This window comes from Aptenodytes forsteri, unplaced genomic scaffold, assembly GCF_000699145.1.
Source record: "Aptenodytes forsteri isolate BGI_AS27 unplaced genomic scaffold, ASM69914v1 Scaffold349, whole genome shotgun sequence".
NCBI classification, from domain to species: Eukaryota; Metazoa; Chordata; class Aves; order Sphenisciformes; family Spheniscidae; genus Aptenodytes; species Aptenodytes forsteri.
The window spans coordinates 4,161,404-4,174,551 of record NW_008794452.1 but is presented as its reverse complement, the minus strand read 5'-3'; the positions used below and the strand labels follow the sequence as shown (position 1 = coordinate 4,174,551).

At 38.9% G+C, this 13,148-nt stretch overlaps 1 protein-coding gene across 1 annotated transcript in view; it reads right to left on the bottom strand.

The window, feature by feature from the left end:
- SUPV3L1 (Suv3 like RNA helicase) overlaps positions 1-7,851 on the bottom strand; it is a 14,051-nt gene extending 6,200 nt beyond the window's left edge. The window contains exons 1-9 of the mRNA XM_009290541.2: positions 7,755-7,851; positions 7,380-7,487; positions 5,630-5,744; positions 4,875-5,043; positions 3,277-3,388; positions 2,913-2,990; positions 1,684-1,775; positions 567-747; positions 78-171 (exon numbers count right to left, since the gene is read on the bottom strand). Of these exons, the coding sequence (XP_009288816.1) occupies positions 78-171; positions 567-747; positions 1,684-1,775; positions 2,913-2,990; positions 3,277-3,388; positions 4,875-5,043; positions 5,630-5,744; positions 7,380-7,443 (905 nt within the window). The 5' untranslated portion in view covers positions 7,444-7,487; positions 7,755-7,851. The remainder of the gene's footprint in view (positions 1-77; positions 172-566; positions 748-1,683; positions 1,776-2,912; positions 2,991-3,276; positions 3,389-4,874; positions 5,044-5,629; positions 5,745-7,379; positions 7,488-7,754) is intronic.
- Positions 7,852-13,148: the final 5,297 nt, after the last annotated feature.

Sequence of the window (13,148 nt, the reverse complement as noted above, 5' to 3'; positions counted from 1 at the left end):
AATATAATGCAGGATCCCCCCACCCGAAAAAAAAAAAAAAAAAAAAAATCATACCATAACCTGCTCCAAGTACTTACAAATTGAGTCCCATTCCAATTGCATCTGTAGCAACTAAAATTTTGCATGGATCATCAGGATCATTGAATTTCTTTGCCTGTTCAAGTTTTGTTCCTAAAACAGAATGACAAAACACTTCACATAGCAAATTCTTCTTACAAACAAAGACAATGTATCACTAAGCCCAATGCCTTTATAATAGGCTGAGGAAAAAAAAAAAAATTGGTATTTGGCTGTTGTTGGGGGAAGGGGGCAGGAGGGATTTAAATCATTCCCAGAGCTGTGTGTAGACCTCATTCAATTATACATCTATCTGGAGATCAATATGAAGTACATAATAAAGGTCTAATCCCAAGATTAAAACACCAGTCAACAAAAGTTGATTACTTTCTCTAACTATATAGAGATGCAAAACTAGGAAAACTTGTACTGCTTCATTTTAAAAGTTTTTCTAAGAAAGCAGCAAGAAGCAGAACGTTCCCTTAAAAATAAAAGGAAGAGTGCTTTACCTGGTGGCAGACTGCCATATATGACAGCACATTCTAATCCTCTGGCTTCAATCTGTCGACTGATAGAGTAAATGTCATTCTTACTGAAACAGACAATGCAGTCCCCAGGACGGAGGTTATCTAAAGATTCTAAGGCATAATCCAGCACAGTAAGAGGAGTGAGTCTCTTGTAGTTTCGGACCTAGAATCAAAGGAGTTGTCAAAGATAATATGTTTGTAAATGAAAAATTCCTGTGGAATATCAGCCAGCATGGTTATTATCACAATTGATTGTAACACTGAGGGACCTCTCACAGTCCTGAAGGGATAATTACTGGGGAGAAGGTTACATACACCTTATGCACTTGCATACTTGCAGCACTTCCCAAGCTGAGAACTATACGGCCTTTTCAAGAAACAGAAGAACTATATATTTTTACATGTAAACTAGATTCAAGAAAAGAAGTATGCAGGCTATGTAGCAATTCTATCAATGAGAGTCTGTTTTCACTCAGTCATCTGAATGCTGTAGCTGGTCCCCTTTCAGAATTACATGCCCCACCACACACAGATATATAAAGCTAGAGCTAATTCACCAGGAAATCACGCAGGCTGGACTTTCTTAGGACTAAATTTTATGTTTTTAAATACTCTTCACAAAGGAATCGTCCCAAGAAAAAAAAAATATTATGACAGTAAAGCTGGGCTTCAGAGATCTTTCAGTCACTTTCTTCTGTAGGTGTTAGCTCTTTTAACTCCTTTCCTCATCGTATGGAGAATAATTATCAACAGATCCAGTAACCTCAACAAACTTGCGGGCACTGTGCCATCCAGGAAGAACAGAACTGTAAAGAAAGCCCCTGAACAGCTGTAGCATTCCCTGAGGGGAACTCAGCAAAGCACTTATCTTCTTTAAGCAAAACAATACCACTATGGGGGGGGGAAAAAAAAAAAACCAAACACTAAACAAGTTTGCAACATCTCCCTTGGTTTACAGGAATTGAGAAACATTTTAACAAGAATTCCTGCAAGAATAACTTTCATCAGTGATACCCCCAAAAGACCCTAAATTTTGGCCTGTTTTCCAGCAAGAAGGACCTGATGTTCTGTCCGTAACTTTACAGAATTAAAAGCTTACTTCAATTTCCTCCCCTGTAGTGTACATGAGCTCTGTCACCAAGTCAATAGCAGCAGCTTCTCCACAAACGTGGATTTCTTCCGCACAGAGTCCTGAACAAGACCCAATGAAATAAAATGCAAAATGTTACATATTTATAGACAACAGTAGCTTTAGCTGACTTTTACATTACCTAAAAACTACATTTTGCTTGTTAAACACATCAATGAGGGCTGTATTTCACCTCCTTCGACATCCCAAATCAGTACCTAAAGCCTCTCCCACAATATGCTACTTCCTTAGAGCTGCTCTTGATCTCATATCAGCAAGTGATGCTTGGAAATCCATTAGTATGATAATCAGAGCAGCTAATACCTTGTTGCACCCTCTCAGCCAAAACAAGAGGTACCCTCAACCACTGAACAAATGGAGCAAAGCTTTGAGTATGTTTTATTTACTACTAATGTTTTACTAACTCCCAAACCACAGCAGAACTGAAGAGCTTTATTTTCTGCATGACTTTCTAAAATTATGAATACATCTCTAATGCTATCAGAATAGAAAAAGGGAAAAAAATAGGAGGTAGGGGAAGTGTGACAAATCATCCTGTTAAACTTATCATCAAAAGCAGTGAAGGGAAGGGTGGGGGGAAACCAGATTCCAAATTTCTGTTCAAAACCTGAGGAAAAGTGAGTTTCAAAAATTATAAAATTATAAAATTATCAAAAGAAGCATTCTTCAAAGAATTTAACAGATCAATGCAGCTCTATAAATGAGCCATTTGAAATTAACACTACAAAATATTTAAAGTTCGCCATGTTGCCATACACTTAACAGTATCTCTTCATAACGAAACCTCTGAAAAATTGTGTTGTTTTAATTGAACAAAAAAGCATACTTCTAGAAAATAATCAATGTAAAAGGACAGCACGGTGTTACAACACAAAGACTCTGTATTATCCAAGGAATCAAAACTAAAAGAGGCATCTGTATAACTTAGAGAGTAAAATTTTTAAAAAACATTCATTAAGTAAAACATGACAGGTAACTTGCTGCCATACAGACAAATCCTTTGAGGTAGAGTATCTCTCTCTAACTTGCTGTGAGAAGACATATGAAGAAACAATACTCGCTTTTATTTTGCATCACATATTGTAACCACTTATGAATATACTGACTGCTAAGCTTGAATTCAATGTGCCATTTATAGTCACATTAAATTCATTCATTGTCAACACAAACAAGCTTACCTAGAAGGGCTCTTGTCCAAGCCCACCCTCTGGCAGGATCTCTGATCATCTGAATTTCATCAATCACAGCAACTTCATCTTAAAACAAAAATGAAAAATATGATGCACCAAGGAAGAGCATCTAGAACAGCAATACAACACAGGAAGGAACTCGAAGGCTTTCTAAAAAAGGTTGCTCAAATCAAGTTAATCCTCTACCACCACAAAGCTATTCTGAGATGATCCAGGTTTTATTAACTGCTCTAACGTAGTTCAGAAATTGTTCAAATAAGAGTGAAAAGGAATAGCTCAGCTACTTCAAAGTCCAAGCAATAATACACATAAAGATACCATAGATATGACTGAAACAATTATGTGTACATACAAGGCGTATTAGTGCTGCACATTTCAATGGTACAAGCAATATGAGGAGCTTGTCTGGCATCTTCATTGGCATACACACGCTCTTCTCCTGTCACCAAGTCACATGGCACATTCTAAAGGAATTCAGAAAACTCACGTTAAGTTTCTTTAATATAACAGAATCCCCTTTCCAAAGGGGAAAAAAAAAATCAGTTTCTTAAAGTAGCTTCTAAGACAGTGTAATGGAAGCTATCCAGAAAATAACTACTCAGCCTTTTGAGACTTGGGCCCTGTATTTAAGTCCTATCAGACTGAAGGGTATAATGAAGAGGTAGTATCTGTAATTAGATGCCCTCCCCTACTCCTGCAGGAGATTACATCTTCCTCTGAGCATTTCAGAGCTGTCACATCTGCAACAAAAGAACTGTCAGAAAAGCTGTAGTACAAGGGACTCATAAAGCAAGGCCCAGCAGTGAAAGAGCCTTGCAAGCTCCAGCCTCCTCCAGTTCATTTGGTGATTGCCCTGTTGGGTGTCTCACCTGCTGCCTTATACTCACACAGCAAGAGTTCATGAGGACTAGCTGTGAGAGACAGCAGGGGCCACCACCCTCTGTCAGCTCTACGCTTGCTGAATCTCAGGCAGATGGCTGCTCCTTCCATACCCACCTGACTTGTAGAGCCATGCAGGAAGCCCTGTTTAAGCCTCAAGGGCTACATATGATCCATGAGCTGCCAAGTGAAAAGCCTTCACACACACTAAACACATGGGAAAACAGTGCAGTAACTCTACTAACAAGGAACATCACTACATGGTATCCACATTCACTACACAGTACACATTACAGATATCTCCTAGGACAAGACAATCTTTCTTAGGTGTTGCTCTGATAAACCAATAATAGGAGTTACAAATTCTAAATCATAGACTTATCAAAAATAGAGAAATCACAAGATCATTTGGTAAACCCTACCATACCTACACACTATGCTGCATTAACATGTGATATGTTATTGTAATGCTTCAGAACTGGTGTGGTTCTGCGCAGCTGGAAACACACTGGTGAGGAGCCTTCAGAAAGATGCTGGAAGCAATAAAAAAAAAGTACTAATGAAAGCTTCCTCTAGGGACCTGATACAGGGCACTCCAACTCAACACATCTGAAGCTGCAGAACTTTTTATTAGGTGGTTGAGTGACATATATTTAAACATTGAAGCAGAAGGCTGAGGGGAGTTAAGCAAGGGTAATTTCTTCTGTACAAGCTAAAATAAAGGTCAGGGGCAAAAGAAGCCATGGTTTCCATAATGAAAAAGCTAATAGTAGAACCTGGCTAAACCCAGGGAGGGAAAAATTACAGGAAAATGGAGGCAGGTTACAGGGATGATTGCACAGCGTGTGCTTTGGGGAAAGTGATGTTCCATTTGGGGAAATGATGTTCCATTCTGCACACCTAAGGCAGAAATGCACAACTGGTATTCACATGAGCTGACACTACTGCAAAGCAAAGGCACCCATTCAAGCACACTGCTTCACGGACTACCTTAAGCAACCACAGTACTTTACAAACATGCATTCATGAGACTGTTCCAGTACTAAGGATGTAGGTAAGTAATATACTGACAGCATCATTACTCTTTTGGAAGATCTCATGAGCCAGAAGTTTTAGTGGACCACAGTATATTCCAGATTTTGCTGACAAAAATCTCTGAATAGCATGGTAAGTTTTTCCACTGTTTGTAGGACCAGCATGGAATATTATCTTTCTCTGAATAGCCCTGGCATCTGGATACCTAAAACATACACAGAAAAGCAGATCTGTTGAACATTTATCTGGTGTTCTGGATACTGATTCAGGGGAAACTGCAAATTAGCTTAAACACTTACTTATTAATAGACTTTTTAATGTGTGTTGAAAGATCAAGTTCTTAAATAGAGACAGTATAAAGAGGTTACTATGTCTTATACATTCATCTTCTAAATGATACAATGCTTTCAAAGATTTAGAGTAGAATTCACACGATGCCTTCAAAATAATTCTCATTACTGTGGTCTCTCTCCTTGGGTATATTAACATTTTAATGTTCTGGCGTGCTACCTCCCAAACAGATACAGCCAGAAGACAGCTTTCTGGAAAGGCAATACCAACTCAGCAACTTTCATAGCTGATATAATCTTATTTTCCTTTTAATTGATTGCAATATATCTTGTAACAAAGATAAGAGTTCCTGACACAAATTATTGTAAAAACAGAGAAATCGAACTGAAAATATAGTACAATTATACATCATAAAGCTTAAGTCCAAGCTTAAGTCCTCAGACTATGAAATTCTATGACACTAAGAAAAGAAAACACTGCAACCACTTAAACACACTGACCAGTTGGGCGGCAATCTTAAATCACTGATCTTGCGCAGATCATCCATACAGTCCAGCATTGGAAAGATCTGCTTTGCATGCCTCAGGAAAAATGGGAAGAGATCATCCACATGACCTAGAAGACAAACCCTTTTAAGAAAGTTTGCATGCTTGTCTGAAGGTGTGTATCTTCATAATAAACTTTTTAAAAAAAAAAAAAAGTCTACTACTTCCACCACACACTTAGGTAATTCTTTCAACTTCTGGCTCTCTACAAAGTTCAATAATTATCCCAATGGCAGAAAGGTAAACTAACATGAGTACATGGACTCATTAAGCAACATAATGCAAATACAATAGTATGAAAAAAAAAATCTCATTTCAGTATATTCACTCTGGTTAGCCTACATGTCTAGAGAACTTCTAAATGAGAAGCTATGGAAAAGCTGAATGAGAAATAGTTTTTCTGTCCTAAGAAGATTTTAGCCTTTTCTTCCTAAATTAATGTGCTGCCTTGGAATAAAATAAAATAAAAGCTTCTAAAATTACTTTATGAATAAACAGAGAAAAACAGAATAGCTTGCAGCTTCCCTAAGCTACTAAGACGGGGGATGCTGGTTCAGAAATGTGAGTCTCCAATCCCTAGGTGAGAAAACAAAAATAGGAAAATCAACTCAGAAGAGACATGCAGGTTCACTCTTCTGAACATTTGCAGAGTAGACATGTGGCCTTAAAGGTCTCATTTCAGGTCACACTCCAATTGTCCAGCTCTCATAGAATTTCAAAGAACTATCTGGATCTAAAAAACAGTTATTATCAAACACACACACAAAAAAAAGCAGTGGGGGTTTTTTGGTTTGGTTTGGGGGTTTTTTTGAGAATTAGTATTCAATGAATCAAAATTATTGTGAAAAATTTAAAGAACGTAAAAACTGTAGTATTTTCAATTATCATCTTTGGACAAGCAAAACTCAACTAAAAAACTTCAAAACTGCCACAATAAACAACCCTTTACACTCCTATATACGTGAGTTTTAAGGCATTCATAAACAATGCTCATACATAAGTAAATAAGGAGCGGAAGTGAGGAAATCATGTGGAAGATTTTATGCACAACTAATATAAAAAAACACTTTAAATCTCCTAAGACAGTAAACATTTACAATCTACACATTTACATTTTAAGACAAAACTAATGGTCACTGTAACCTTTAAATTACCATCATTAACAACACATATACTACGCCAAAGTTCTGCAGCTCAAACTGTGGAGAAGGCTGTTTCTGATGTTACCAGCTAGCATCACCTCTTAGTTAAGTGCCGTTGATTACAACACACAATGCACTAAGCAAGCAAACAACACTCACTTCTATTAGTGCCACACGGAAACAAAGCATAGTCACAGAGCTGTAGTCCCAAGTACTTAAAGCCACCTGGCCAGGAGAAAGCTCTCAAAGTGCCCCCTAGTGACTACTGAATTTTTAAAAGAGGAATAAATGGAACAGTACTGTTCTCATTTCAGCAATGAGCAGATGCTATAAAACAACAGGCTGCTTCTTGCTAAGACCTCCACCTCTTTTGTTTCCACTTCAGAAGATTTAAGGACAGAACGCTCCATAGGATGGGCACAAATGTTTCTGACAGGGAAGCAGTGATTTTGAACCTCTTTTACAGCATAGTAGGGGGGGTCTGCAGGTACACAGGTAAGCATACAAGTCAAAAACAAGAAAAAAAATGCATATTTCATTTTACAAGCACTCCAGATACTTGCCTGCACCACAGCATATATCATTGAGAATAATATGCAAATCAGCACTCACAGAACTGGATTCCATGATATACTTCCTAAAGCTTATAAACGCTTGGTGAAACAGGCGAGCTGCAAAAAAAAGGAACAAAGTGAACGTGACTGGGATCACAAAACCATATCTGTAAACACCCAACAAAACACTGAAGTAGTCCATTAAAAACCATACCTTAACATGAGATACTACAAGTAAATATAAAGGTTATTTGAACTGAGTGACAGAGACAACCTAAACAAGCAGTGTCGTGGGACCCATAAAAGATCAGATCTACCTAATACCATATCCAAATAAAAACAGATTTCACATTAAAAAAAAAAAACCTTAGAACATTTTCTTACCATCTAAACCATTTTCTGCTCCTAGTCTTTGGATTTCTTTTCTTTTGTAGAACTTATTTAAGTTTTTTAGAACTTCACCTGAAGAAAGAGAGTAACATTTTTTTAGTTTGCTCAAAATTAAATCAATTCTGCTGACGCGAAGATCATGGCTCATAGTCTCATTACTTTGGAGAGAGGGAGCCTTTGCCATGCTGAAGAGACTCAAATGATTTCTCCCTAAATTAAACACAATCAACGATTGAGCCTATTGTGGAAAAGGACAATCTTAAACCGCAGCAGAGTAAGAACTGCCATGAAGATGAGGTCAGTATGAGAGATGCTCTCCCTGGTACTTGATAGGAAAGCATAAAGGTGGGAACCTGCAGCCAACATGTTATGGAACAAACTAATTACGATTTTGGGGTGGTTTTTGTTTGCTTTTTATCAGCACCTATCAGGAAACAGCAGGTTTTAATGTGAAAAGTAAATCTGCTTAAACCACTCCGTGACAGCTTTTACTAAAAATCCTGAGAGACCTTCTTCCCTCCACACTGCTTCCAAGACACACTCTCCAGAGAGATCAGGCAAACCAGATGCAGTGTTCTTCCTATTTCTCAGGTTAAATAAAGGAGGAGAGGAGGAAACTTAACAGACTTTCTTTATATATATGACAAACTACTCAGATTTGTTTGTATAAAATCTCTTATTATAAAGTTACTAATAAATGCTTTCCCTCCCCTGAAAGGCAAGTTCAGAGTTGCAACAAAACTGTATTTACTAATGTACACTCTGAATTTAGTTTATTAAATGATAGTTAAATCACAATGGCAAAATTGTGTCCACTCCCCATCCATAGCAGATCAGAAATTCACACCAACCTAGCAAGTATCATGAGCACCTATCCACAAACTTATGTTATTCTCAAAATTCAAGTCTACAAACCCTGTATTATAAAATGCTAGGACTGATACATAATGCAGCACACCACTGGTCTGCCAGCACAAGTCACTGAACACAACACTGCCAAGCTCTACTCTCCACAATTAACTCCATAATTCTTTGAAGTCTCTGCCACGACATGGAAAGCTTCCCATGAGATCATCCTTGCCTCTCTTTCTAAAAAACTATACTCTAGAACAGAGATAACCCACTTTGCGTAATGAAAATCATCAGGTGACAAGAATATGGCAAAGTTCAACTGCAGGCAAAGCCAGAAGCACGAGAGCAGTGGCTATATCCCATACCCTGTGCATGGTTACTGTAGTCTATTAACAGACTAACTTACAGTCTGAAATGTCCACAAAGGTAACTAAGCAAGATTGTCAGCAGGCTTACATTTACTACACAGGCATCCATACTCTCATCAGAAAATGTTTAAGGGCCCGGACATCGAAGACAGATTGGAAAACACCACATTAAAAGAAAGCACAGGGCTAAATTCTCTTCAGAGCTATAAGAAATTATAACAGTTAACACATCATCAGCCATGCATCTAAATTCACAACCTAACTGGCCTTACTACAAGATTAAAAGGTCAATGCCAGAACATTTGTTACTATCCAAGGCAACATGACATTGGGACCATCACAGCCCTCAACATCCAAGGTCACAATCCTTCCTAATACTTGTCTTAACAGTAAGGTATATCAAAACAAAACAAAGCTGGCATTGCAGTCCAACTAGACATGCCCACATTAGCTTAATCCAACTGCTCATAGTACTATTTCTACAGAAACAGCTAGCAATCAGGGTACATACTCAGGAGATCTGTGCCCTCCCTCTACCATTACCCTTTTTACCATTCACTGCTCTTTTAAGATTTCCCTTTCTTTACCATTTCCTCATTCTAGAACAGTATTTTAGCTCTTACTTCTCAATTACTTTGACTTCTCAGCAGCATTTTTTAAGGTTCTGTGTAAAAAGATGGCCTGACTCTGCGGTTAAGTTCAGAAATTATGCAGTTAGCCTCCAATGTATCAGGTTCATTTAGATGTTTCAGCCCTATTTGCAGGAAGACTTTTCAGTCATTTTCCTGCATCTGAGACAACAACAGTCCATTTCAGTAAGCCTGTATGCTACCACTGGGGCAGCTGAACTGCTTTATTTTAAAATTCCTCCAGAACTATTAGACTTCTATTGTCCAGTCCAAGTGGCCTTGTGCATTTAACTAATCCACTTGTTCAGGCACCCCCTGTTTCCGATGCATGAATTGCTGACAATCTCATCTTTCCTAGCTTACATTTCTCACCAGCAAGCAGAGCCCCGTGGTCTGACAATCGAAGCCACAGAATTGACATTCAATATGACAGCTGAGCATTAGGGTTCCAAATCAACAACCGTATCAAGGATTCTGTGAAGCCACAGGGCACACAGTGCTGATCTTTCATACAGTAGATTTTTCTGTTTACATTTATTTAAAAATTGTTAATGTATCATCTCCATGCCAGGAGGCCCACATTCAGACCAAACCTAATTTGTGCTGCCCACTGACTTGGCAACATTCAGGCCTGGTACTGAAGATCATGAAGCCAGGTACCAATCTTTCAACCTCTGTACTGACAGCAGATCACTTACCTTCACAACATCTTCTCTCATTGCTCTTTACACACCTTTCTTTTGATACTACATGCCTGAGCAGACCTTGTGTCCCTTTCACCCTCCTATCTAATTTTAAGATGTTTCTATTTTTCTTTTTTTTTACATAACTGCTCCTTAGATATTTCACTATAATGTGCTCATGTATTACCTAGTCACTCAAAAATTAGCTTGTTCGATGAGGCAATCATATAAGGGGGTTAGCAAACACCTACTTAGATCTTAAATCATCCCGTCATACAGTAATTTCATATTGTTCTATTGTTGCCCGTAACACTGTGCATTCGGGCTTTTCACAAGGACATCACCATCACACAAATATATCAGAAACATTACTAATGTAAAAGTAATGAAAGGCTACAGAAAGACATATTCTGCCATAATCTCTGTAAGAAAAGCTCAATAGCAAAGCTCCTTCTAACTGTAACCTACTTGATGCACCAAAATTGAAAGCATACATCATCACTCCTAAGGATCCACTTCCTATGAAGTCACAGATAACAGATGCAGCCGTGAATGAATTCCACTACATGCCATTAAGCGGCAGATTTGTTATAAAGGTTTTGCAAAAGTAAGCTTCTAAAAAGGCTTCTGTTACGCTGACAGTGTTTGACTAGTGTGAAAACTACAAGCACTGTCTCACTTCAGCAAGTAACAAGCTAACAAGGTGATTCACACTGGAATTATGCACACTGTAAGTAACAAAGTTTCTTCACAAGCTGTAGTCAGAAAGCCTGTAAATATAAATTTTTCTTTACTGAATCTAGTTCAGCATTTGACAGTAGAATCTGACAGAGTATCTTCATTCAAAATATAAAAAAAAACAGATGCATGATACTGTGTGTGGTCAGAATCTGAGGCGGGGAAGCAAAGGAAGACTATTTGTTTCATAAAAAAGAATGGATGATATTTGCTAAGGAAGGTCTTATTCAGTTTCCTCTTTAACATTATTGATGGATTTCAAAATACAAAATTACTGACAGCACTACAGGCCAACAAGCCAGACTAGCACCATACTGGTCACCTGGCTGGTATTCCTTGCAAGCCTTGCATGAAAGAACTTCAGGCTGTTTGAAGTTGTTAATTTTCGCCTATGGGAACATGAATAATTTTAGCCAATCTGTTCTCTCTCAACAATTTAGCAGAGACCAAACAATCTATATTTATTTTCCCAGAGCATTTTAGTTGTAACTTTGAAGAAATCTAACATAACCGCTTATCTAATAAACAAGACAACGAGTAATGTACAAGTAAGATGCCACCATTCATATTTATTGGCATCTGAGGAATGCACTACTAATTTAAGCTGACACTCAAAGACAAGTCTGAAAACAACACAGATTTTTTGCATTACAGCTGTTCAGAATTTTTCCTCCTAACTAGGCTTTTTAGCTGTCAGGGCCAGCTATTCTTTTCTCAAGGGCTCTGAACAAGTTAAGATCATTTTGCCATGTTTCCTGTACCTGGGGTTAATACAAATAATATGCCATCAGAACACTTCATTAGGAGAACATATAAAGAAAAAAGTTTCCACTTATACCCTCAATGCTTTGGAATCGCCAAACATCAAAAGGAGCAAGAACTTCTTTCTTATTTATCGAGTCTTTAAATATAGGGTTCTGGCACAGCTAGATAAAATAAGACCATTCCTGAGCAGAAGACTGAACACAGATGAAGAATGAACAGGATGTATGGTTTGTAATTAAACACTGAAAAAGGAGTTACAACTCACTCAATGGTTCCTGAGATATAATTACATATAAAGACATCAAAGAACAGAAGTGTAGACCATCTAAAGGTGAACAACACAATTTCTTCCCTGTTTCCACTTAAATTTCAAAAAAATTAATGTGTCAAGTAAAGTGACAGGATATATGCGTAGCAGATAATAGAAGAGAAACATAAAACATTGAGAAAGATGTTATTTTACTTCAAGACTGAAGTTCAAACTCCTATTCTGCTTCTGACATACTCGGCAGCTCTCGTAACAGAGGGCACTGAAGCAGACAGTTCTTGACACAGCTTTCCCAGTTGATACACAGAAACCTACACTCAACATTTACTTGCTCATACTTCAAGATGTGCAAACCCAAGAATACACAAACAGACTGCACTGTTCTAACTAAAAGTTAAACTTAAGTTTTAACACTGATGGCCAATAACTAGAAATACTGAATGCTTTGCCCGATTTTGATCTAGGCACATTCACACACAGACAATGATCTGTCTATAACACCAATATTTGAGAAAACTATGACTTCTAAGTTCAGACACAGTTACAGTTTCAGAATGCCACAAGATTTCAGTTTAGCTGTGGGACCTGCCCCCCGTGCCAAGCACCTTTATCCTGACTGCGTCGAAATAGGGAGTGGAGGAACTAGGCCAACAGATTTTTCCTCCACACAAGGCACGCCTAGTGGGCCTTGGTAAAAACCTCACTATCGGTCGTATTACCTCACCTGACAGCTTTTATCCCACTTTCACCTTCGCGGGCACGAGCAGCTACACCGGTCAGACAAGCCGCAAGGAAAGACTCCCTGCTCTCAAGAGATAAAAACCCAGGAAACAACCCGAAAGGAGCGGCGGACCCCGCAGGGGAGGCCAGACAAAGGCCGCCCACAGGGCTCAGAAGGCCGCCCGGCGGGGCCCGCCAACTCCTCTCAGCCCTCACGGCGACCTAGCTGCCGCGGCCCGAGGGACCCAGCCCTGCAGGCAGGCGCAGAGGGGCAGCACGCCTCCGGTCCTGGCGGGAAGAGCGCGGGCAAGGCCCCCGCCGCCTCACGGTCCCTGCCCAACGGCCGCCGCCGCCTCACGGGAGCC